The sequence below is a fragment of the Pholcus phalangioides genome, unplaced genomic scaffold (assembly GCF_987345545.1).
Source record: "Pholcus phalangioides strain wild (caught in Gottingen) unplaced genomic scaffold, Ppha-v1.0 ptg000008l_1, whole genome shotgun sequence".
Lineage (NCBI taxonomy): Eukaryota > Metazoa > Arthropoda > Arachnida > Araneae > Pholcidae > Pholcus > Pholcus phalangioides.
In genome coordinates, this window is record NW_028301601.1 from 58,208,738 (window position 1) to 58,235,142 (window position 26,405).

At 36.3% G+C, this 26,405-nt stretch overlaps 1 protein-coding gene across 1 annotated transcript; it reads right to left on the reverse strand.

Moving 5' to 3' along the window:
- Positions 1-2,996: 2,996 nt before the first annotated feature.
- On the reverse strand, positions 2,997-25,611 carry LOC149084634 (proton-coupled zinc antiporter SLC30A1-like). The gene is made up of 9 exons (XM_089235027.1): positions 25,348-25,611; positions 23,524-23,730; positions 21,632-21,854; positions 19,070-19,237; positions 15,713-15,854; positions 13,236-13,279; positions 11,998-12,080; positions 10,783-10,989; positions 2,997-7,983 (listed from the first exon to the last, which is right to left on the reverse strand). Exons 2-9 carry the CDS (start codon positions 23,698-23,700, stop codon positions 7,747-7,749), a joined length of 1,281 nt encoding a protein of 426 aa, XP_089091153.1. The 5' UTR covers positions 23,701-23,730; positions 25,348-25,611; the 3' UTR covers positions 2,997-7,746.
- Positions 25,612-26,405: the final 794 nt, after the last annotated feature.

A 26,405-nucleotide genomic window follows, 5' to 3' on the forward strand; every position in this document is an offset into this window, starting at 1 on the left:
TGTTGTAAAATAACATTAAATGATAATTTTGCTTCTAAAGTTAAAGTTGGCTTGAAATACATTCCAGTCGTGGATGAAAAATTCTGATAGAGCCAAAGTAGACTATTGGTAGCAGAGAAAGTAAACCACAAAATTTTGTGGCAACCTAGCTTACTATAAATCATAGACCATATACTCAGTGGCAACTTTAGATTTAGCAAAAGGTTCGGATATTGACCACTTTACACACAAGCTTTTGACAAATTGGCGATAAATCTGGTAACCTCGTCTCCTAACCTAACCGCACATTAGAAAAAGGAAATATATGTAAAAAACGAAAAGGTATAATAGATAAGAGAGTTTTTTTAGAGTCTTTTTTCACCCTCACTCTGTATTCTCTTTCGCTCTTACATGTATACAGTAGAAAGATACATTATATGTGTGGGAAGAAAATCATTAACAGGAGAATAGAAAAAGGAGGAAAAGAAAAGGCAACTTTTGTAGAGATAGGATTACTATAAAGCTTCATGATGGTGAAGAGGGAGCAAAGAAAATACAGAGAACTTGTTTGAATTTATTCCACTGGCATTTAGGTGCAATATTAGATCCATGGTCGTAAAGGAGGTTAAAATGTTGCAATTGCAAAGAAGGGCATTCCAACTGTGACATACAGAAAAAGTTAAGAATTCTGCGAAGCTCTTGTTTGTGCCTCTATGTAATCGCACTCTCTCTTTTTCTCTCCAAGAACTTCACCAAAAAATTAATACAGGGATGTACTTAAAATATTTCCAGATACTTCTATACATTACCAGAGTACATGTAGGAAAATCATAAAGCAGCTATCAAAATATTTAAAAAAAAGATATAGTAATACCATTTCGGTCCATAAAAACCAAGACAGTAGAAAAGGAGCTTTGGTCGCTTAATGCAGTGTTCTTCAACCTTTTCACAACTGTGGACTGGTGAAAATAGTTGAATGATTCTGCTGGCCAGAGGAAATAGGGAAAAAGTTTGCGGATTAGCAAGGAATAATGCAAGAAATAAGCAGATGGGAGAAACAATTTGCAGCCTGGCAAAAACATTGGAGAATAATTTGCAGACTGACAAGAAAGAAATAAAATGGAGAAATAATTTAGACCAGTAAAACAAAATAAATAAAAGAAATAATTCGTGGGTCAGCAAAAAATAAATGGGGGATCAGCAAAAACAGACAAAAAAAATGGTATAAATAATTTACAGACCGTCAAAAATGAATCAAAGAAATGATTTTAGACCAGCAAAATTAATCAGAGAAATAACCTGCAGATCAACAAAAAAACAAATAAATAGGGGAAACAATTTACAAATCATTAGATTAATGAGGCAAATAATTTGTAAACCAGCAAAAAAAAATATTTTGTATTTAAGGGAGAAATGATTTGTGGACCAACAAAAAATAAATGTGAGAAATTATTTTCAGATCAACAAAAAACAAATGAGAGAAATAATTTACAGGAGAAATCATTTGTGGACCAGCAAAAAATATAAATAAATGACAGAAATAATTTACACAGCATTAAAAAATTAATCATAGAATTAATTTTCTGACCAGCAAAAATTAATCAGAGAAATGATTTGTGGATTGCTGAGAATGAGAGAATCAGAGAAATAATTTGCCGATCAACAAAAAAAAAACCAAATAAATGGAAGAAATAATTTGCAGACTGACAAAAATGAATGAGAGAATATTATTTGGGGATCAGAAAAAAAACAAAGATGGGAGATTTACAGACCATTAAAAAAAAGGGGGGGGGAAGAAATAATTTGCAGACTGGCAAAAACTATATACAAGTGAGAAAGATAATTTACAGATCTGCTGATGGCAAAGACGCAAATATATATATAGAAGCGGTATAACATTTATAAAATTTAAAATTATGTAGTGGCTATATGAATCGGTGGAAATGTCTTGCAGATCAGAGGGAAATTCCCATGGACCAGCACCAAGCAGTTGAAGAACGCTAACGCAACGAACATTGCATGGTACAGGGGAAAAAAAAGCGACATGATACTTGCAAGCATATGTTTGTGTTACGGCCTAGTATAAATACAAACGTTTAAGCATCTCGATTAGTAAAAATAAAAAATTATCTCAAAGTATTAAAAAAAGAAATCTTATATGTGTCTCTCAAAGTTTATTTGAAAAATATCCACGCCAGAATACTCTTTCCAAAATCACTATTTTATCATTGGCAATCATCAAGAAATGCTTGTTTACACAATAAAAGTTGTATCAAAACTGCGAAAATGAATTTGATTTCCTGAAAATTATCTCCAAATATATTTCGTGAAGTTTCAATAATACTTGAGGTCAACAATCGACAAAAAAAGTAAAATATAACATTAAATATCATGATAACTATTAGTCAAAGCAAATTGAATAATGATTCACATAATATTGAGTACTGTATTTCTCAGAATAAGTGCAGCAGTTTTCATGAAAACACAATTTTAACTCATTTGCATAAACGCTGGTGCAACATCTATGTCAGTTTTTGCATTTTGCAAAAAATAATTTTGAACAAACCGCCAAATGTAAAAACTTGATAATAATAATAATCTTGATTCCCACGAATATAAAAAGTTTTCAATCATTTTTGTCTTACTATGGTCATTTATGCACACAAAAGCTAATTAGACCAGAACTGTGGTTTTCAAAAAGGTGGGGCTGACAGGACTCAAGTCTAGAGGGGCTAGGTTTATTCTTTTTTTTAACACTATGATGAATTCACTTTTGTGGGGGCAAGGGAAAAATCTGATCTTAGCCTAGGGGCTCTGCTACAGTATTGGGGGAAGGGAGGAGCATGACTATAAGGGGGGGGGGGGGTTCATTCAAGTATTACGTCAGCATCGAGGGGGGGAGGGGGTTTCGGATTTGCTGACTTCTGATGACGGGGGGGGGGGGGGGGGGGTTGAAGGTTGCTTACGTCATCAACTACCCATTTTGAAGATATGAAATATTCCAAGCTGCTGACAGGGGGGGGCATCAAAAATGGCTAAAAATCTGCTTATGTAATACTTGAATGGCCCCTAGGATACATGTCCCATAGGTTGTTCCTAACAGCATTTCCATCCATGTCTCAAAATGGAATGGTTGGTGGGCTAATTGTTCTCTAATCTCAGCAGCAGATAAGCTTTTCATATTGCAGTTGCAGCAATATCAAGATGCAAATGCGAGCCTGTTTCCCATTTGAAAAAGTCTATCCGCAGAGAACAGGCAGACCTTCAACATGATACTTGCATGGCATGAAATTTCAAGCATTTACCACCTACACTTCAAAATATGGAAGGCAGATGGCAGCACCAACAAAGAACACACAACAAGCATAATTCTGACAACATAAATACATTAGGGCCACACATACACTTAGAAGACATTCCGGCATGTGCCGATTCATTATAAATTCTGCAGAGGAATGTGTACAAGGTGCATGTACAGTTAAGTAGTTGTGGCAATATACGACCAGGGGTGTCTATGGATGATAAAGTATATAAACTACTCTACACTACCATTCTGGGGGCCATCTGCTCAGAGAGTATATTTTAGCCCGTTTTTAACTCTCGAGAAACTTTTCAAATATCTTTCATGATATAGTGTAGCACTATACAGTGGTTCAATGGCAGGTTACACACACACACATTGAAGCTAAACTGTAATCTTACAAGTAGCAGGTTACTGTGGTGACCAGTGGTGTTGGAGCCAAGGGGGTGCTCAATACCCAAGTAATATATGACCTAGAGCATTCCCAGAATTGATTCAGAAATCTAAATTTCCTACATACAGTTCAAGACGACTAGCATCCAATGTTCAAAACACTTCTCATAATCCTTGACAGTGACTAAAAAATTGGTATATATTAGTGCCTAAAATTTCCTATAAGGGATTACAAAAATTTCATCAGTGTCATTACCAACAAGAGCAAATCCTGCAAGAGTCGAAGCAAACCTTACTTTGGGCAGTTTTTCCCAAAAAGTCATCAAGTTCTGCTTCAAACATCTCACCTTACAACACTGACTCCCCTCCCCTGGCTTTTATGAAAATTAAAAAATACAATAGAAATCGACAAATAAGATGAAATACATATATACTGAGTAAATGTTCTTTGCCCTTCCCCCCCCCCGGAATAAAATTGAAATGATGTGCCTATCAAAAGGCCCTTCGTGCATTGTTTAATAATGTCTGCAGCAAACACGCCCCCCTGCAACCCTCATTCTGAGAAATACAGTACACGCATAAAGACAAAAAATATATTATAAAAATGAGAAATGAACATGAATACATTATTTGTGTCAATCATCACATTTCCAATAACAGTTGAACCTTATAGAAGTCATAATACCTTTGACCCACAGAGAAATCTTCGATTATACATTTAATTCGCAGCAAAGAAAAGTCTATCAAGACCTGGCAGGCCAACAAAATTCTGTCACAAACTCTAACTGGGCTACTGGTTAGAATGCAGTTGTAAAATCTTTGAAACAAATAAGCCTCCCATAGCTATCGTCACAGCATGAAGATGATAATAAATTTCTTTTTAACCGTTTAAGTGGTTTTTAAAATTTTTTTGATCTGCACTATAATTGCCACATTGGAAATAAAAGAGCGTTAAGAACCCGAGATATTTTGGGGTGACCGAAATAAAGCAGATCAAGTTTGACAAGATACATTGGGATTGCTGTTGTAAGGGTTTAAAGAATACATTAAAATTTTGCTAAGTTCAGAGAGTCTAATATATCAATAAAATCACTACATGTGCTTAGAATGATTGCCACCTTCCTAACAGTGAGAAGTATGACAGACCCAAGAATATGTTCCAAAGCTCTCTGCATCTAAAAGAAGTTCATCACAGATAGACTTCATACATCAATAATCAAAGGAAAAAAATTTCACTGATTGCTAGGTAAATAAAAAGAACAAAGTTAATTGATTTTTCAATGCCCAAGAACTACTGCTAATGAAAAAATAGTGAATAACACAATTTGCCAAACGGGTATGAAAACAGCTTTTGTCAGCGGTAAGCTTTGAAAATTCATGACACTAATCTCGCCAGCCTCCTTCTTCAACAGGTTATAAGCTAGCCTATTAAAAATACACACGAAATCTAGACTTTCACCTACTTACAAGCGCGGTAAGTACACATACAAAGAGGGCTGTTCGATATCACAAACACTTATATGGCAGGAATTCTGCTATCGTGAAAACGAAAACTTTTCTCCCACGAAACCCTAGTTTTAGTAACGACATTAGCATAATCATTTTCGAACATATCAAAATACGCATAAATTTCAAGAAATATAAATAGCACTGTCTTTTGTTAGGCTGCGATTACACTATAAAAGTTTGATAAAACATCTTTTACAAAACTAAAAAACAACAACTAATAAGCCAATTGATTACACTTGCTCAAATGTAACTGATATGCTTATTGATTACATTTTTGAAGTTTTATAAAAGAACTTTTCTAAAACTTTTATAGTGTAATCCTGGCCTCACAGCTAACCATCTGGATATTTTAGACGACCAATCTCAACTCATGTCATCCAAAAACATTTGGCCATGAAGGAATAATAGAATTCAAGTAGCAAATACTCAATTTCCAACATTGTTCATGCTGCTGATTGCTGTTGGGATAAATCATGATTCCTCAGGCAAATAAGTAAAAGATAAAATTTGCTAACTTTGCCACAATGCATCAATTTGACTGCAATTTTTTTTTTTTTTGCCTGATCAATAAAACTGCTGAAAATTGTAAGTCAAGCAGAAATCCTGGTTTCTGGGTGCTTAAAATTTGACTTAACACTTTCATTTCTTTTCTTTTTTTTACTGTATTAGTTAAACTCATTACAGAAAAATTATCAAACACAGTATGAAACTGAAACCTGGCCAGCAGTAGCTTAATGAACCCTGAATAAACAAGGAAGCACAGGAATGCCACATATTTCAATGCATCTCGCATTCCTCAGAATATTTAATCTGAATGATAGAGAATCAATTTTAAAATGCTAATGAATTCGGAGAATGAATGATTTTAAGATTCAATATCTACATGAAATGAAACTTTTTTTTTTAAATGAGGTACCCTTTTCTCTTTTACGAAGTGTCATTCAAAAATTAATGACATTGAGGCCAATGAAGTGAGAATCATGAATATATGTTTCACTGGATCAACCATTTCTCATTTGAAACGGCAGACTGGTTCAATTGAATAGTTGATAGCGTCGAATACAGAAGTGTGTCTTGTACCCAGCATGGAAACTAGTAAAGAATAGGTGGAGGATATTGTATATGGCTGAACAAAACTATCAGCGAAAGTTATGGAATGATTAGAACAGCACAGTGATATCAATGACACACGATAGTGCAGTGTGATATCAGTAGCACTATAGCAAATCAAATACTTGAAATTTCAGAAAAGAACATGACAATTTATATAATTCATGAATCTCTTTCTCTCTCATGGTACATTTATACTCATTATGAACCCAAGTGACTTGAAATAGAGTAACATCATTGCTGCACATAAAGAAGGGGGGGGGGGGTGCTCTGTTTAATACAAGAGTTTGTGAGTAGCATAAATAATTTTCAACTGTTAGAAAAGTGTTGGGGATACGCAACATTCCCCAACAAGTGTTGGGGATAGGCCTTCAGCATGGAAAAAAGATGCTGATGGGAATTCCACTGGCATTCGTCAACACGAATCTTATCAAGTGACTGTCGAGATGAGGTTGATAATATGATGAATATATTTGTTGGCACTGCTGAGATGATCATGACACTTCCTAAATATATACTTCCAAGCGAGATGGAAATACGAACATGATTCCCCACATACCAGATGAGAGTGCTATGGTGTGCTTTTTGAAGCAAGCCAATTTATCTGAAGAATTTTCTAGTTTTACAGCACCCCCCCATATTCAAGTATCCTTCACTACAGTATCAAGTATCCTTCTACTAACCAACCTCCATCTTTCAGATGCTTTTTGAGGGCAGCACGATTGACAGGTCCAGACTGTATAGTGTTGATGTGCAAACATTTTTGGGCTAGAGGGAAGTTATTGCAAAAATGTTTCCTCATCTGCTAATCTAATAAAATAAGGCAGATCTCGTCAATCTGCCAAAAAACAACCTGTAAATCTGCTTTGCTGTAGGTTTAAATCCATGCTAGGTATGAAATACACATCTGCACCAAGGACTGTCTACTCCTCTAGAAATGAGCAAGTGCTGTGCTCCAGAAACCATGTCATGAATTGTCTAAGGAAAGGTCTATTTGATGAAACCAGCAAGGTAATTCCTACTTGTTTTCATTACATGATGTCTGTCTCATTACTTTTTTGAACAACGTACATATACTGATGAAACTGTGAAATGCATCGTTTCTCGATTCTACAGACACAAAAACACACATGAGTATCCTTTTTTTGTAAGTATTTCTCGGCATTCTGCGAAGCGAAAAAAATAAATAAATAAACAGAAAAATCCTTAGAAATGAATACAAATACTAATATGATGCAACTCCACCAATAACAAAAAAATACAGTGAAAGCACATTTCTCACTAATAAAAATATGGTGTAAGAAAAAGAAAAACATCTCCTACCAATAACTGCAACAGTGCTTCCAAACAAGTATAAAATAATTGAAAAATAGCAAATAATAATAAAAGCTGTCCAGAGATAACATCTCCATTACAAGGCATTACAACTATGTCATAGACAGAACATTGGACCATTAAGAGTGCTTAATGTTGACAGCATCCCCAATGTCCATGGGGAGGCTGATGTCTTCTGGATTCCGTTCTTCCACCATAGAAGTTGGACCATTAATTCTCTGCCTGCATCCTGGCGTGGAGTGAGGAGTACGAGGCGAATCCTTGTTTTCCTTCTGAGGTCCGCAACAGGTTTGGGCAACACAACTAGTCTTTGTAGGACAATCCAAAATACAGTTCTCCTCTTTGGAGGCTTGAAACTGGGGGGGGGGGGGGGGGAGAGAAGTTAGATAAATAACTATCAAACTATAGCTGTCATAAAAATGTCAATGAAAAATTTTCTTTATATCTTCATTTCATTTTATAATACATCAATGGGGAGCATGTTAGGTGGTGGTAAAAGTAATATAGTGGTAAAAACTGTGAGTCACCACCATGAATTTTGAGGTTTCATCATAAAGCTTGTTGAAAAGAAGAAACCCTTTTCCTCATGAAACAATGAAAGCTCTAATTATATGTTACCATACAGTCAAGCTACCAATTACAATATTGTAAAAGTGAAGTTGTCTCCGCCAGGAATTGAACCAGAGCAATCTTGCATAAAGTGTGTTAATCGGTACACCAGCAACATAGCTTTCATTTCCTTGCAGTACGCATTATTAACATGAAGTACTGAGTGGAGACAATGCAGCCTACCTTAACTATATTGAAGGACTGGACACAACCCGCTTTACATCTCAGAGAGATATCGAAGCATTCCAGAGGGATGGATGTATCCAGATATTTCAAGGAATATGTCAGATATTCCCTTAACTGCAGCAATGGCTACCCCAAGTGCCGATAGTATAGAAAGATGTTGCTGCAGTCCAAAATATATTAAGAAAAGGAAAAGTTGTCTGTTTCCTCCGTAAACCAAAGCAATGCTGAAAATCTGTCTCAGCATTTCATGATAATAAAGCATATAACAAAGAAATGAAGGTTGTCTCTCTGATGTATTGGTTAGTGCATTTTCCCGGTATGCAAAAGAACACGGGTTTGATTCCCAGAGGAGACACACAACTTTTCTTTTCAATGATTCGTTTTGGCATAACATAAAAAAATAATATTTCTCTATATTCCATGATGGGAAAATAGCACCCCTCTATTGCAAAAGTCTTAATTTTGCAGAATACAAACTGGTATGCAAACACGTCACTCCATAAGCAGATATGGGGGAGGGCGGTGATCCCCTCTTCCCCAAAAAATTTGTACACTGGTGGAATAAATTAAGAGAATTTGCATATTTTATAGAATTTCATGAAAAGAACTGAAGTGAATGTAAAACCACTGGTTCTAGACAAAAATGCAAATCTTGTATGTCAAATACGTAAGCGTACGCGCGTGTGTAGGCAAAGCCAGTAGAGAAACAGGCTTTATAAGCGCGCGTAAGTTGAGACGCATTTCGTTCGCTAGCACACCTCTGCGAATTTCTTGGTGTTATTTTGCAGCAATCGGTTAATTTCAAATTGTAACAGTAAAAATGAGTAACCACCAACGTTTAGATGGTGGAATGAGGTGGCGAATTGTGGGGAGGCTAGAAGCAGGCCAATCTCAAGTCCAGATTTGTAGAGAGTTTAATTTAACGCCCAGCGTGGTGTGTAACTTATGGAAACAGTTCCAGGATACCGGATCCATCGAGAGAAAGCCTGGGCAAGGTCATCCAAGAGCCACGACGGCCAGTGAAGATCGCCATTTGTCAATTATAGCGAGGCGTAACTGGAGTGCTACAGCTTCTCAGCTCTCTCGTGACTTGTATGCAGCCACAGGAACCCGTGTATCAAGGGTGACTGTTTCCAAAAGACTTCATGAGAGAGGGTTGTTTGCAAGACTTGCTGTTTGCGTCCCGCTCACTTCTACGGACAGGAGAATCCGTTTATCATGGTGCAGAGAGCATAGAGATTGGAGTATGGATCAATGGGTGACCCTTCTCTTCACTGATGAGTCCCGGTTCATCCTAAGCACCGATTCTCGCTGTACGTTCATATGGAGAGAACCAGGGACCCGTAACCTACCCTCCAATGTCCACAAAATCGACCATTATGGCGGAGGAGGTTTAATGGTCTGGGCAAGCATCATGTTGGATGGCCGCACACCTCTTCATGTCTTTGAAAGAGGCACTGTGACTGGTGTGAGGTATAAGGATAAGGCCTTGGAGCCCTATGTTCGCCTTTTCAGGGGTGCAGTTGGCCCTGAGTTCATTTTAATGGACGATAACGCGAGGCCACATAGAGCTCTTCTGCTCGACGATTTTCTAGAGAATGAGGATATTCGCCGGATGGATTGGCCAGCCAGATCTCCAGACCTTAACCCTATAGAGCATGTCTGGGACGGCAATTGCAACTCGCAACCTCCCTCTGGGAACCATCCAGGGAATGAAAACAGCATTGTTGAACAAGTGGGACCAATTGCCACAGGAAATGATAAACTTCCTTATTTCAAGTATGAAATCACGCTGTGAGACCTATATATCTGTAAGAGGGGACCATACCCCCTATTAACCCATTTTTTTATTTATTCTGCAACCGCTGTTTCATACCTTCCGACTCCAACAAGTGTTACACACGATCATGCGTGTGTATTACAATTATTGAATGGTTATTTGTTTTGTATTGTATCAATGTATGTACATATCAAATTTCATTAAAATAGTGACAGTGGTTCTAGAGATAATCGACCAAGTCTGCAAATTCTCTTAATTTCTTACACCAGTGTATTATTATCATAGGCAGAAAGATGGAGGGAGAAAAATTCATCCATGCACAAAACATCCTTCCCCTCCATTCGAAGAGAGCCTGTATCAATTCATGTGCCACTTCCATTATGAATTGTTTGGGTTGTTATTAACCTTTTGAATAGAATTGTACCAAGCTTTTGACCAAACAATCTGTACTGAAAATATTTCCCCCAGTTATGAAGATAAGAAATTTTTACCAATATTATACATATAAAAAACAAGATTGAGTGCCTGGTCTCCCAATAATTCAAAATATGCAAAAGTATATAGTGTTATTAGAACTTACATTACTGACTTCATGCTGTACGACGTCCACAAATTCGGGCTGTATGGTTGTCGAGTGTATGCCTTCATTGTGGAAAAATTCTTTCACTTTTTCTGCTATTTGCATGTAATCTATGAGATTCCTGCAACGGATATGTGCTGAGGCAATGATGCGGTCTCCAGCCAGTTGCCAGACATGGAATTCGTGCACAGCTAAAACACCATCAATCTAGAAAATTTTGTTGAAATTGGAGTTGACATTGAACTTTAAAATAAAAGCTCTCTGAAATAAATGAACCTCAAAACATTTCAATGTTAAATGGGTGTCTGTTATGACAAATTAATAATTTAATTATATGAATGCATGTTAAATAATTAATTGAAAATGATTAGGAGTAATACATATGGGTAGAGATGTAAAAAATTCTCAAGAATAATCTTTAAGATAATACTCTCATCAAGGAGAATATTCTCTGAAGGGACTAATATTATAAATAACGAGAATATTTTTGTTATTCTTGATGGGAATATATATATTTATATATTCTCCAAATATTTATAATAGTCGTTCCAGAGAATATTTTCTGGAATGACTAGTATAAATAAATTGAAAATAATTCTGTTCAATAAGAATATTCTCCAGTAATTTACAATAGTAGGCCTTCTAGAGAATATTTTCTCTTTCTGTCAAAATGGGGTGGGGGGGGGGGAAGAAATTATCAACATGGCTAAATTGAATAACTTGTAAAGAAATATGATTGATAAAAAATTCGAGAGTATGCACATTAAAGAAAACAGTTCTGTATCTTAGAATTGATGATTTGTTGAATAGCTTTCTTTGTCAACCAATTTTGGTTTAATTTTTTGCTTTGAAAGTTTCCTGAAAATTTACATAATTTTAAAAAGAAATTTTTAATCTTTAAAGGTTTTAAAAATCTTAATAACAAAAAACTTTTGAAACCTCTCACTATGACCAAGGATATTCTCAGAATATTCTCAAACTGAAATTTATCATTATGAGGTGATTGTGCCAAAAATTGTTTTGTTTTAAATGTTTCCGGCAATGAAAACTGGATTATATTTCATAACATTAAAAAAATTAGCAAATTTTTTTAATTATTTAAAAGAAAAACATTCTTAATTATTCTCTAATTTTTACATCTAGGAGAATATTCTCATTCTCCCCCCAAAAAATATTTTCACCCCACATCTCTACATATGGGTACAAAAAACTTACTTCTTGCAGAAGCTTCTTTTGCAAGGAGTCTACTTGGATGTGGGTCGGCACTGTCTGAAGCAGTATAAGAGCAGAATCAACCACTACAAGGTAAAAACAGAAAAAGATCAGTCTTAATTTGTCATTTTTCTTCCATATCCAATAAAAGTGTAACACTGCAAAATACAGTGAAACATTGGCTAACAACCTGGGCTACCGCACCCTGTAACTTCTTGTTATTACACAGTCATATGTCATCAATACTTTCCAGAGTGATGGGGGGGGGGGGGGGTGGTATAAATTACATTATCTGCTCTGCACAACTTGAACCACTCCAATTACTTATAGGCTACTACAGTAAAACCTCTCTTTTGCAGACACCCGCGGGACAAAAACATTTGTTCCTAAAAGAGGGGGGTGACAATTAATCAGGGGTTTGAAATGCATATTTTTACTATATGAGGAAAAATTATTTGGCCACAAAATAGGGTTGTCCGTTAAGAGGGGTTTTACTGCAGTTAACCATACATATACCTCATAAAGATATATCTGGGAAATTTCAATCAAAACTGGAACAACATAATCTGAGTATATGTGTGACCCTAATGTATTTATGCTGTCGAGAGTTATGCATGTTTCATGCTTTAGTGGTGTTGTCACCTGTCTTTCAAGCTGTTATGTATGTGGTTATATTATTGTCAGACAGATGGCGCACATGTCATTGTATCGTATTACAATTATCGGACGTTTAGGCAGTTCGCGCCGCGTTGTTGTTACGATAGCAGCTTTGTGATCGTGTGTCCGTTATCATCATGTATTTGCGTATGTCTGTAACCGAATTATTGTAATTAACAGTACCATTTAACAAAATAGAAAACACAAGATTAGTAGGCTGCTTAATAGAACTGATGATTCATCATGTAGGGAAGAAAACAGGAAAACTTTTTTGTGTTAAGAAGTATATTAACAATTATTTGCACAGTACAAAGGTTAATCCAGGTGCAAAGTGCACATAAGAGAGTTCTGGAAAATACCTCAACATGGCAACAATGCACAAAATGGTAGTATTTAGCATGGGCATTCTTAATGAGCTTTAGTAAAGATATTGAATGAAGCAAGTTGAAATAAATGAAAGTGCAACTCTTATCAAAAGAAAGGAATTGAATAAAAATTGGTAATTTTTTAAGATGTTTTAAATTGAAAACTGCATACAAAATCAGAATGCAACATTTCAAGCATTAAACATATGATCGACTTACATAATGGCCATGTTGATTTCATGATGATGCAGACCATTACAATGCTGTTGATTAGATAAAAAAAATAAGGATAATAAATAACCAATGCAATCAAAATTAAGAAACAATTGAATGCATGAGTAAAACATATGCATGCAACAATAATACTCATACAGGTATCTTCATTTTACGAGTATTTATTATAATATTTTGAATGGATATCAACCTAAAAAATCACAACCTGTGAAACTTGAATTTGGCCCACAATTTTATTCTAATGGTTTTAATGCCAAGAATGGACTTGCAAATTACAAACATAACATAGTTAAAAGGAAAAATCTGTGGAATTTGGGATTGATGAATTTGAGTGAGACAAATATGGAGGAAACATCTTCACACAAATTTCTTTAACAGTTGATTTTTTTAGTTTAATTTCTTTCATCCTTCCCCTATTTCTGTCTCACTCATGCTAGATTCAATGTAATTTGGTCTTTGTGATAATTGAGTCGAACCAATTAATCAGGAAGATAGATGGACATCCATGTACTATTTCTTAAATGTTACATTTCTTAAATCAGGGCTGGACAAATTGCAAAAAAATCTAGGTGCAAAAAACATTTTTACACAAAGAAAAAGATCCAAAGTAATGCCTTTTTTGAATTTTTTCAGCGCATAGTGACCCTTTCATGTTGGCAGATATGCTGCTATAAATTCCAACATTTTATGCTACTCTCAACCTGCAATTTAGCAACTACAAATGAAATTTTACGCATTAATGCCAATTCTTCAGTTGCCATGACGACTTGGCACCTGGGATTTGTCCATCCCTGCTTAAATACAGCTTTGCAACATGTTTATATTCCTTTTTCTTTTGAAACTCATGGTTAAGAAAGAAATACTTGACCATTCTAGATTCTAGAAAAAACCACTTTATCAAATTTCAAACACTCAACTACCTACAAATGACCTGGTAAGTAATAATTGTGTTACTGTGTTAGACATGTGGTTGTAGCCCTCCAAAATATTACTACTAAACCACACATGTACCTCATCCATATTCCTCTGTGGAACTTCTAACGAATTCGTACATGTTGGGATATGAGTGTCAGTGTTGTAAACCTAATGTGAAGCTTGTTTCTGTGTAATGCTTGCAGACGTGCCAACTTTTGGAATTCAGAAATCCAGAGATTCTTCCGAAGGGGGGTAACCCTCCCCCCGCCCAGCACTCATAGACTCGATCAAAAAAAAAAAAAAAATTTCGAAAACTTTTTTTAAAATAAATTATGAAAAAGTTCCATTACCGCCCCCCCCCCCAAGCAGAATATAATTCCATGTCAGTCTTTCCATTCAGAATAGAGAAATCACATTTACATATACTGTTCATGAAACTTAAGTTTCCTTTCGTGGATGCTATCAGTGATTGGTAATCTTGAGTATATGAACTCTCAAAAGCTTTATATTTAGCTGTATATAGCTAAAAGTTTTATATTTTCTTTCTGAAGAGATATTTAATCGGAGGAAACAATTAAAAAACTTCAAAATACAAAAACGATTATACAGAAATTTTGGCAACCAAGGTCATGCCCCTGATAAATGATTGCAGATAAACGCTACTTAAAGTCTATGCCAGTTGCTTAAATGCGGTCACCAAGACTTTTTTATACGGCTGCTCGATGGAAATGACCACGGCTGTCCTCTATGGGTGTTTTCCCTAATGACGACTACTTTCATTGACGTCACGACAACGTGAAAGCTCGCAAAAAATCTAATTTTCTGTGAAAATTAGATTTTAAAAAAATTTTAAAAAAGAAATTTTTAAAAATCCGGAGAGCGGGAGGAAGGATGAAAAATCCGAAGTCTCCCGCCTAAATCTGGAGAGTTGGCAGGTCTGTGCTTGTATAGTATTGCCCAAAATATTAAAAAATGACTGAATTTTATGGAATAGCATAGTTAAATATATTGTTCTATTACTTCATCTCATATCAAACTACTAGTCGCCCCCTTCCCTCTGAAATAAATTTCTGGCTATAGCTCTGATGTAAGATTACATGCTTTATTCTTCAATTGTGCAAATGAAACATTTTTCTGATTAAAAAAAATTAATATTCATGGGGAAAAAAGATCAACAAAATAAATGTGATGAAAATGAGTCATAATTATTATCATTCACATGAGCGATGAGATATTTTTGAAATCCAGTTAAACTCCTACATAAGGATAATCACCTACATAAGAATATTACTCTTTGTTTCTGGTACACTTTCCATAATAGTAAGACATCTCATTTATTTCGATACTATTCTCTGGTCCCTTGACTATCATTATATAGGAGTTTCACTGTAAATTTGTATAATAATACAGATGTGGAACCTTTCAAAGTGCAATAAGTTCTGGAAAATCTTTTTCATTTACTTTCTGAATGTAAAAAAAAGTCCAAAACATTCAACACGTTGCCAATAATGATTGAAAAAAAGTGTCACGTCTTATGCGAACTATACCTCAGGGCGGGATCAACGTGAAAACGGTAATTCCAATCTGTCAGCCATATGATAAGGGCACTGATTATAACGATGACAGAACCTAAAGCATCAGCCAAAACGTGTAAGAACACGCCCCGCATGTTCATCTGACTGCTGGTTGCTGGATGAACAAGAATAAAAATATGTATAAAAAATCTGGCTTTTTACAACAAAATGCAATATCAATACAAATACAATGCCACAACAGGCAAAATGCCCAACGAGGTGGCTGAGAAAAAGATGCCCATAAAAATATGGATGTCATATATTTCAAAAATATAGCAATTTAATTAAAAATGCAATTAACAAAAATTGTAAACAATATATACACATGATAAAATATTAAACAATGCCCATAAAGAATACTTATGGTTCTCTTATTCTAAGTATCGATAGCTTCTCGATTTACCCCAACATGTTTATCGTATTTTTTTTTAAACGTGTCAATTGTGTTATAATTTACTACCTCCGGGGGTAAGCTATTCCACTTATTAACAACCCTATTAGAGAAAAATTCCCTGCGACACCATAGCCTTGTATTGTCTCTCACCAATCGATACTGGTATCCCCTTGTAAAAGCAGTCGATTGGCGGTGTACTAAAAGTTCATGGTCCATCCTATCCATCCCATTGAAAATTTTGAACACTTCGATCATATCTCCTCGACACCTGCGTTCATCCAATGTAAACATATTCAAAAAATGAAGCTCTCTTCATAACTCAAGCCCCGTGTGACAATAAGGACACTCGTAGCTCTTCTCTGCACCCCTTCAACCAAGTCTATGTCCCTCTGTAGGTATGGTCTCCAAAACCTTACAGCATACTCCAGTCCTGGACGAACTAAGCCTCAAAAAAGCGGAAGAATGACTTTAGGAAAAAGCGGAAGAATGACTTTAGGAAAACGCGAAAAGACCTTTTTGAAAATGAGACCAAGCATTCTATTCGCTTTTTTGACCACCGCTGAACAATGTTCAGAAAACCAAACATTACTCCAATGAATTTATGATCCAATGCATATGAATGGATTTCACTAATTATTATCTAATTATAACCTGCCTCAGAAGTTCATAGACAATCACTTTTCCCTGAATCAAGCATTTCCTATCCGATCTCAAAACTTCAATGTATGAATTTAATGTTGGTAAAGCCATTAGACAATTGTTTAACAGAATTTTGCTCAAGGACTAAATTAATGAAAATCAAAAAATTAAAAACAAACTGGTCTTAAAAGTTTATAGACATCAGCATATTTAATCATCAATTAAAATAGAAATTGTATAAAGTAAGAACATGAAATGTGAGAGAAAGGGAACTTTTTTGTCAATGATCTGAAGTCATGCTGGTAATAATTCACTCATCGGGTCCATCTAGAATTGAATTGTTTTTGAGTCCCTACAGATGACAGTGAACCATTCATCCTACCAGTTCATGTCATTCTGGCCCAAGTCAACTAATCATCTTTGTGGTTTTGTTTCAGAAGAGATCTACATAACCTGATTCAAAATACATGCCAATTGCTGGACTGCAAGCCACTAAGAACAGTGTCTTTTCATAGGGGAATTGATAAGCTTCATGTGAAATTTGGCACACTGACATTTTCTGGCTAGATGGTAAAAATGCAAAAATCTCTCTGTCCATCCAAGCTGTAGTCATTTTTAGTCCACCAAGTCCCAATCTTACTTCTACACAACCACTTTTAGATAATATTTTATTTATACCTGATCTGCATTCTGTTATCATTGCAATGTCTTTGACAGCCACATCCTCATACTTTAATTGCCAGATTTTTAGTCACATCTGTCATGTTGTAATGAGCGTTATGAGGCACTTTGAAAACTACTTGCATTTCAAGCTTTCCACTGTGCATTTATACTCATTCAACGATCACCTAACACTTTGAAGAAGGCAGACATTTCCCCAAAAACCCATATAAAAGCATGTAAACAGGTGGGACACTATTTGTATCACCACCTTTCAAAGGGTAAACAGCCATGTTGAAATATGCAAATTTTTCAATTTTTGGCTTTGTAAATCTTTCCAAGTAGTACTTTTGAGCAAGGCCGTAGCAGGGAAAAAGGACTTAGGGATCTGTCCCCCCCCCCTGAAATGCAAGTAGTCCCCCTCCAAACAAAATTTCTGGCTACAGGCCTATTTTTGAGACAGTCTGTTTTTAATTTCCATTAATTTAGTACTTGAGAAAAATTCTGTTCAACTACCGTGAAATGACTCTACTGGCATGAGATTTGTGTATAAAAAAATTGAGATTCAAATATGAAATGTTTGAGTTATTTAAGAGAAAAATCATTGTCTATATACTTTTGAGACAGTCTATAATATTGAGACAGACTATAATATCATTAGAAGTACAGTATTTTAATGTGTATAAGGAACCCTTTTTTGCCAAAAATTGGGTCCCAAAAATAAGAGGGTTTCCTTATACATTGATGGTATTACAAATATACCTTTTCAACTTTTTTTTAAATTTTAAGCCCGAAAAATCAGGGTGGGGGTTCCTCATACATGTACTAAAATACGGTAATTGAAAATGATCAATTTGCAAGTTGACGATTTCAATGTTCATAAATTCAAGATGCTTGCTATGCATAATATGTAATACGATGCATTTACAGTAACAATATACTGCATTTAAAGTAACAATATATTGTTACTGTAAATGCAGTTTTGAATCAGAAGTAAATGCAATGAAATTTATTACAAGAGCCTATATTCCAATTACAGTTAATGCTTGTCTTTACGAACTTAAATGGAGTGGAACAATTAGTTCGTAAAATATTAAAATGTTTCCAAATGAGTAAGACATTCAAAAAATGACACATTGTTCAAGACCAGAGGACATGTAAGTTCATGAATTGGAGGTTCATAAATTTCAATTTTTTTTTCTTTTCATATCATTTATTTTGCCTTAATCCAGGGGTTCTCAAACTTGACCTCCGGCTGCACCCGCTTTCCCCATTCAATGCTTATCTGCGAGCTCCGCCGGTTCCCCAGAGCTTTTTAAACAAAAAATTGCTTCGAAAAACCTTTTCCCCCAGAGCTTTTTAAACAAAAAATTGCTTCGAAAAACCTTTGTCAGGGTCTCCGCTGCGCCACTTACAAAGGTTGGAGGCACACCATGGTGCAGCAATGCACAGTTTGAGAACCCCTGCCTTAATCTACTGATCTGCTTCATTTCTGAGAAATGGGAGTGATAAGGTGAAGTATAACCTGTAATAACAGTTACATATCACAGGTTATGAATTTGGCATAATTGTGCTTCTTAATGCAAAGATGGGTATTTTTAATAGGGAGTTGTTATAAAATATATCAATAAACTTACTCATTTGTACATGATTTCCATCTTCATCAGGATTGGACGAATTCGGGAGATTGTCTGAAAGTCTATAATTCTCTTGGTTCTCATTGATATCTTCTTCAGCAAGCACTTCTTCTATAGTGGGCAGACTACGATGATGACCATGTCTATGACTATGACCTGACCCATGATCTGGAAAAAGTTTTTTACATGCATAAATGAAAATATACTTAAGTTGTAGTATGTCATATCATGCATTGAGTTGTAGTAAAATATTAATAGCCGAATAACTTTTGCCGCACTAGAGTTAGTTTAAGGATAAGGGCTTATTTTACATGATTTAGCCCAATGGTTCTCAACCTGAAGCTATATGTCCCCCCCCCCTTTTTGGAATATTCTAAGGGAGAACATATATAAAAATCAGATGAATGGGGGGGGGGGCATAACAAGTGGTGAACTTGTTATGCCACAGAGAGCTGAAAAGAAATAATACTTCCAAGTGAAATATAGCGGGAAACAATATGACTATTTTCAGAATAAAGAAGAGCTTTCCATAGAACCAGGAACCATCTTAACCCATGGACACATCTGGGTATTGCTCGGGGCCTCATATCCATAGGGGGATTACATGATGAGATCAGTACTATGATTTCAAGTACGGTATGTAAATATGCAAGCTGTTACTTTAAGCTAAGAATGGGAGGGGGCCAAAACAATACTTTGCCCAGGAACCCATGATATTGAGATGGCCATGCATAAAACCCCCATAAGAAGAAAGCTCTCTGCCCTCCAGCCCAGGGTAGACACAGATCCAGGTTGATGTGCCAGGAGGGTCAATTTACTGAGTTGGTTTGTTGGATCATCCCATATTTCAGAGACCCATTTTTCCCGTATGCAGTGCAACCCTGATAACTTAACATTTCTTATTCCCATAGTTCTGATGTAATACTAAATTCAATTAGGAAAAACCTCTCTAACCCGACACATGATGACTATATCCTGCATGATTCGACTACAATTTATACTGTCTATCACAACTCCTTTTCAGAAATGTGTGGATTAGTTTGAAAAACCTTACATTAATCTCGTGTGTTTGAGAAATTCTATGGTAGATTATTACTGCAATTTATTTATTGCCTGATATGTGTAGAACATTTCCCCATGTCCACACAGGAGAGGATCTAGAGCTCACTGTTGGAGAGGGTGATTTTTTCCCCACATTGTGGATAAGGTAACCATACATCCCACATTATCCTGTATTTTCCAGGGCAGTCACGGTTTACTCTAAGTCTTGACTTTTTTTGAAAAAAATGCCCCGGTTCTTTTTTTTTTGTTTTTAGTCAAAGTTTTCTTGAATTTGTTATTTCATCAAAAACATTGATACAAGTAATTTTCAACAGATTTACTAAATGCAATATTATATTCACATTTTGCTTGGGGGGGGGGGGTGATAACCCCACTGATAACCCCACGCCTGCCTCCATTATTTCTCTAGTTGGAAATCAACTAAGAAAGCCACAGATAGATATGAATGATTTCTGAAATTTTGAGAGAAAGCTAGAGTGAAATTTTTAAGTGGTGGGAAGGGGGAGGAGGTAAGAGGATAATTGTTTTGGATAATTGCACTGCTCATTTACAAATAACAGATCTTCCGGAAATCAAAAGAGGCTTCCCCACCTAATTCAGGATTATCCTCAATATATGAAAACTTTGCATAGAAAAATGGAAATATAAACATTTCATGAATTTGGAGATGATGGAATATAGCATTGTTCAACAATATACAGGCACATATACATACATAAATGATTTTTAAAAATTGTCAAAGTTGAAATCAAATAAAACCACGCTTTAACTAAACATCCGCTTAAGTTGACATGTTTTTGATATTTTTGGGGTGTTGAGCTATCGAGGTTCCACTGTAATTCAGGAGGGATGGTCACCCCCTTTCTGGATCCATGATCGGGCCCACGGTTCCTGAGATTGATCTCACTTATTAACTTTTTGGTCATAAATTTAGTTTTGATTGAATTCAATTCAATAAGTCGAACGGATCTTGCTCCTAGAAGAGAGTGGGGAGACTGGATAAGAAAGGGGGGTCCACAAGAAAATATGGTTCGGGGGCATGGGCCTAAAGAGGTCGAGAAGCACTGATTTAGCCTGTACTTAAGAGCTGATTCTAAACTTCTATGCCACAATTCTGCAATCTGAACTAGATGTTTATAAACTAACTGCTCATTTGTTAGGTGTCAATGAATGGCTAAATGACAATTCAACTTGACAACCAAAAATGCTGACATCTTTTGCAGATAATCAAAGTGATTACAGTGTTTAAACAGCTTTGAAGTAGAGAGAAATACAATAACGATTCTAATTTATTTTTCATGAAAAAAATAATAGCATGTAAAATAAATGTACATCAAAGTGGTTTTTGTTCCATTACATATTCATAATGATGAAAAACCAATTCCAGAGCTGAAAAACAAAGTAAATAAAAGAATTCATGTAAGCCTAGGCCTATGTTAAAAGTGGGCAACTATTAATATATATAATGGCACAAAAAATGAACTAATCAAATGCACTTACGATGAAATAAGAAAAGGCCAATCACGTTTACTAGCAGTCCTGCTGCTCCAACATATAATATTAAATCTGGATTGTGTATCTCATCGACTGCGTACAAACGTTTGACAGCCTCAACGAGAATAGAAAAGCAGAGAGCGACCAAAAATACTGCATTTACTAATGCACCTAGAACTTCGGCTCGGGCCCATCCAAATGTGTTCTTGGACCATTTCTTGGGTGACATCTAAAAAATACAAATAACAATAACTTTACATGATTTTAAATAGCATATAATACATATAAGCTTAACACGTTTGCCGCCAATGATGCAGCAAACAATGTATGAATTTCAATGGGCATCTTTTTAGGTGGCAGCAAAGATGTTAATTTTCCTTTCAATGTAAACGACCCTGTCATGGCAATATTACTCAATGACAATTGTGCTATTTATATATATTTTTTTTTCAAATTCTCCAACACCTTGGTCTGTCGCCATTGAGATAATTCACTACAATTTTTAACTGGAAGAAGTGAGTTATGTCGGAATTATTTACATGTATATGAATGCATACATGTGTTGTGGGGCTACTACTTCACCAAACACAAACACTGGCCATATCGCTAGCTATATTGCAATTTACTGCCACTAGTGAGATGGGTTGGAAGTGAAGGCGCTGTCTGTCGGTTGTCGCTTCGAGTTCGTTAGGGAAAATATTTTACCTATATCCTCCCTTGGGTTCGAACCCGGGACCCTGACAACAACCTTCACGATGGTAGACGAGCATCTTACCACTATGCCACTCGGGCACATGTGTTGTGGGGCTGGTGCTTGCGGTGGTACAACTTTTTGAATGGGGAATCAGCTCACATTTGTGACTCAAAGTTGAGAGAAGCACAGAAAACTAACTTCACCAAACTGGATGGAGTGACACATGCTCAAATGTCAAGTATTCTAATACTTGTCCAACATGACCATGCTTGATAACACTTTTTGTGAGTGGGAGACTTTCTGCTGTGGCACAATGTGGGGCACCATCTATTGGATCGGTGGTTGCCTCAAGTTCGATAGGGAAGAAAACTTTCCCTACCAATGGCTGGGATATAATCTACAGACCTGAAGAAAACCTTCACACAGGTTCCATCTTAATGCATGGGCCTATCCGGCACAGAACGAGGAGCATCAAGAGCAGAGGGGCCTCATGAAAATGATATCTGGTTGAAATTTTTGACAGCAAGCATTTTTAAACAGGTGGAGAGCCTCAGAAAAACCATTCTACCCAGGGGCGCACAATGCTCAAGATGACCAACCCCCCTAAAGTAAAATATGCTGAAATCTGTGAAGTACGTCGCAGGACAATCTAGAAGAATTTTAAGAAAAATATAGAAAATGCTCTTATGGGAATTTTTACTGTCAATCATTTCCAGTCAGCTGAGGGCTCGTTGCAGAACAATGCAAAGCATTCTGCTTTGGGGGACGACCTTGCCTCCACGGTGATAGACACTGTGTACATCTTACCACTGCTCCACTTGTGTCTCATGCAATGCATCTGATGCTGAACATCAAATCAAGCTCATACTTATTATTTTTTACCCGACTGTTGACAGGCTGGGTTTCCCAGATCTATACAGTAGGGTGAAGCTTCTTCTTGATGCATGTCGTGCTAGGCCCTGGGGTCTATGTCTTTAGCTCTGTAGCTATAGCAAAACCCCATGATGGACATTAAGAGGGTTGGCACCATACCTCGAACCTGGCCCTGCTAGCTCTCGACTCTGGAACTATTTCCGTTTCACTCAGTCAGATATGTACTGAGTGGGATGGCAGCGTCTGGTTTACTACGTAACCTGAATACCGTTATATATTGGGACAGCAGTGTTTCTATGAGATACGTATTACTAATGATGAACAAACTCACCTGTACAGACAAGAAAGCAATGACTAGAGCAATAACATCAGACAGCATGTGGAAGGAATCTGCTACAAGTGCCACAGAATTTGTTACGTAACCGACGATGATCTCCACGAAGAAGAAGGAGGTTGTCAGAGTAAACATGCTCAAGAGACGACATCTTTTGCCCGTGTAACGACCCATCTTTCAGAATTACTCCAATGGATAAAATGGCTAGCAAAAACAAAAGACAATAAGGTGATGATTAATGAAAAGAAAAACTCACATAAAAGTTCAAACAGACATAATATATGAACAAAGAGTGAGGATCCTGAACCTTGTGATGTGAACATTCAATTCTCGTATTGTGAGGTATCCCCCTCCCTTAATGCGAACCCTTGAACACATGAGCCTTGTTACGCAGGAGCATCAAAAGTATTTTGAACCTGTGGGTTCTTGTCTTCAGTTTTATACATGAAATTCTGATTTTTTAAACAATTCTCAGGGTGCTCAAATGCCACTGCATGTGGTCAGGGCCATAACTAGGATTCCTGAGAAAAGGGGGGCATCTTCTTAAATTCAAAGATTTTTTTCTTCCCTCCTATAGAATACGCAAGGCATGTGAACGACAAAAAGAGTGACATATAGAGAGGGATCAGGTCAGTGAGCAGCCAAAAGTTTGTGCAATCATAAGAGTGACTGAAAGAATGACTTAGAGAGCAAAGAACTATGTCAGTGAGCAATCAAAAGAGCTTGCAAGCAACTGAAAGAGTGACTTATAGAGCAAGGAACTGGATCAGTGGGCAATGAAAAGAGTGTGTAAGTTTGGGAGTACCAGGAAGAGTAACTGAGAGAGCGAGGAACTAGGTCAGTGACAAAAAGAGTCAGTCTACACAAACAGCGACCTAAAGAGTGTGCACGCATGAGTGAATAAAACAGGGAAACATATCAGTGAGCAGGGCATAAACTGGGGGGAAGCAGGAGAGTCTGGTGCCCTGGGCGCCTGACCAGAGGGGGCTCAAATTTAACCCTTTAATCTATCCTTCAACATTACAAAGGAGTATTAAAATTCAAGTTAGTCCTGTCAGTGAGCAATTAAAAGAATGATGCAGAGTGTGACCTAGTACGTGTGAAAGCATGTAAATGTCTAAGAGACAAAGGCATAATGAGAAGGAAGAAGGGGTAGGGGCTAAGCATGGTTGCAGCTGGGGGGGGGGAAACAACAAATGCACCCTTTAACTGCTGCTTCTACATTACCCTGGGGCGCCATAATGCATTCTTTCCCAGGCTGAAAGTATCTAGCTATGGCCCTGGGGGCTAAGCATAATATAGGTGCAAATTTCAGGAATGAGTGGTCAGGAAAATCAGACTAGAATGGGTAGAGGGTCGCAAAAAGTTCTGTACAGCCACGCATGGGGCCCACCACCCGGGTCTCAGGATGAAAAAGATCTGGTCGATTAAGCATGGGAATTGGTAGGCAAGCGTTTCTGGTCAGATAAGGGGGCCACAGAAAAATTAATTTGCGCAGGGGGCCCCATGATGATATAAAGACAGCCCTGCCCTTAATCTCAGGTAAGGGAGATTCAACTGCAAATGCATATAATTTATGCAAACCCCACAAAAATGCATATTCTCAACCATAACAGCTCTTAAATTCATTAGTGCTCTAGTGATAGCAATAAAGATCTACCCATTTTTTTGATGAATCATGTGCAATTTCAAAAGCATCTCCCTACGCTTTTAGCACAAATGCAAATATTTATTAATTTTTTTTTGAAGATCAACAAAAAAGAAGAGCAAGAAAACATTTTAGTGGAAACAAAAATAGAGATAAGATATGAATATACTCACAAATAATAATAAAAAAAAAGAGACTTATCTCGAAGCTCTGCTTATCTCTCGATAACCGATAACAACGTCTCTTCACCTTTAAAAAGGACGAAATGAAAAATGGCCAATGATTAACACAAAAGAAAACCACAGTTTTTTTTTCCACACAGTCCCCTTCTCTTTTCGTCTTTTCTCTCGTCTGTTTTTTCACATATTACACCCGCCGCCGTCCAGTTTTGCGCACATCACCCCCGTTTTTATTTCTCTTTTGCGCTCAGATAAAAACATTTCACAAGCAGAAATGTTTTCCTCTAGTTGTAGTTGTTGTAGTTTTTCTACTTTTTTTTATTTTATTCGAAATAATATTTTATTATTATTTAAATATATTATTAATATTATTGGATTGGTTTCACGAAATAATAATAATTTTAATAATAAAAGTCACATAAAATAAATGAAAAAAAAAAGGAAAGAGAGAAATATGAATTTGTTTTGGATACCGTTTGTAGTTAAGGAAAAGATCTTCCATTGTTTGGTGGAGACCAATGTTTCGTTCTACTACTTTTTACTTTTTTTTTTTTTTACCCATGACGAAGAATCTTATTTCTATAGAAATTATAACCGATAATTATGTCTGTATTAGAAAAGAGGAGTTGTCAGTCATTGGAATTGTCAGAAACGAAAAAAAAAAAACATTTCCCCCCATGAAATTCATTGTGTTGCTTTCTGTGTCGTGTCAAGACACAATCGATAAGGAAACTTTCCAATGTCAACTAGTTGAATCAATATTCAAAATCAATTCAACTAGTGAATCAATATCGTCATTTGATTAAAGAAGTTTCACATTGAAAGAAGATTGTTTCCAAGCTGGCTTGCAACCAACCTGTTGAAGTTGGTTTTCTGCGGTTTTCCAACATCAAGGCGTGGATGCGAGCCGGTTTCTCATTTCAAAAATAGAATTCACAGAGGGCAAGCGGACCTTCAACATCATACTTTCATAACCGGAAAGCCGACATTAAGCAATACTTTCTAGAGCAGAACTAGAGTAGAGTTATCTGCTCTAGACAGTATTGCATTAA

Coding starts and splice junctions, on each gene's coding strand:
- LOC149084634 (XM_089235027.1), bottom strand. CDS start 23,700: ATGGGTCGTTACACGGGCAAAAGATGTCGTCTCTTGAGCATGTTTACT. Junction 15,855..19,069: donor TGGAAATCATGTACAAATGA/GTAAGTTTATTG, acceptor TTGTTCATCCAG/CAACCAGCAGTCAGATGAAC. Junction 10,990..11,997: donor AAAAGAAGCTTCTGCAAGAA/GTAAGTTTTTTG, acceptor AAAATTTTCTAG/ATTGATGGTGTTTTAGCTGT.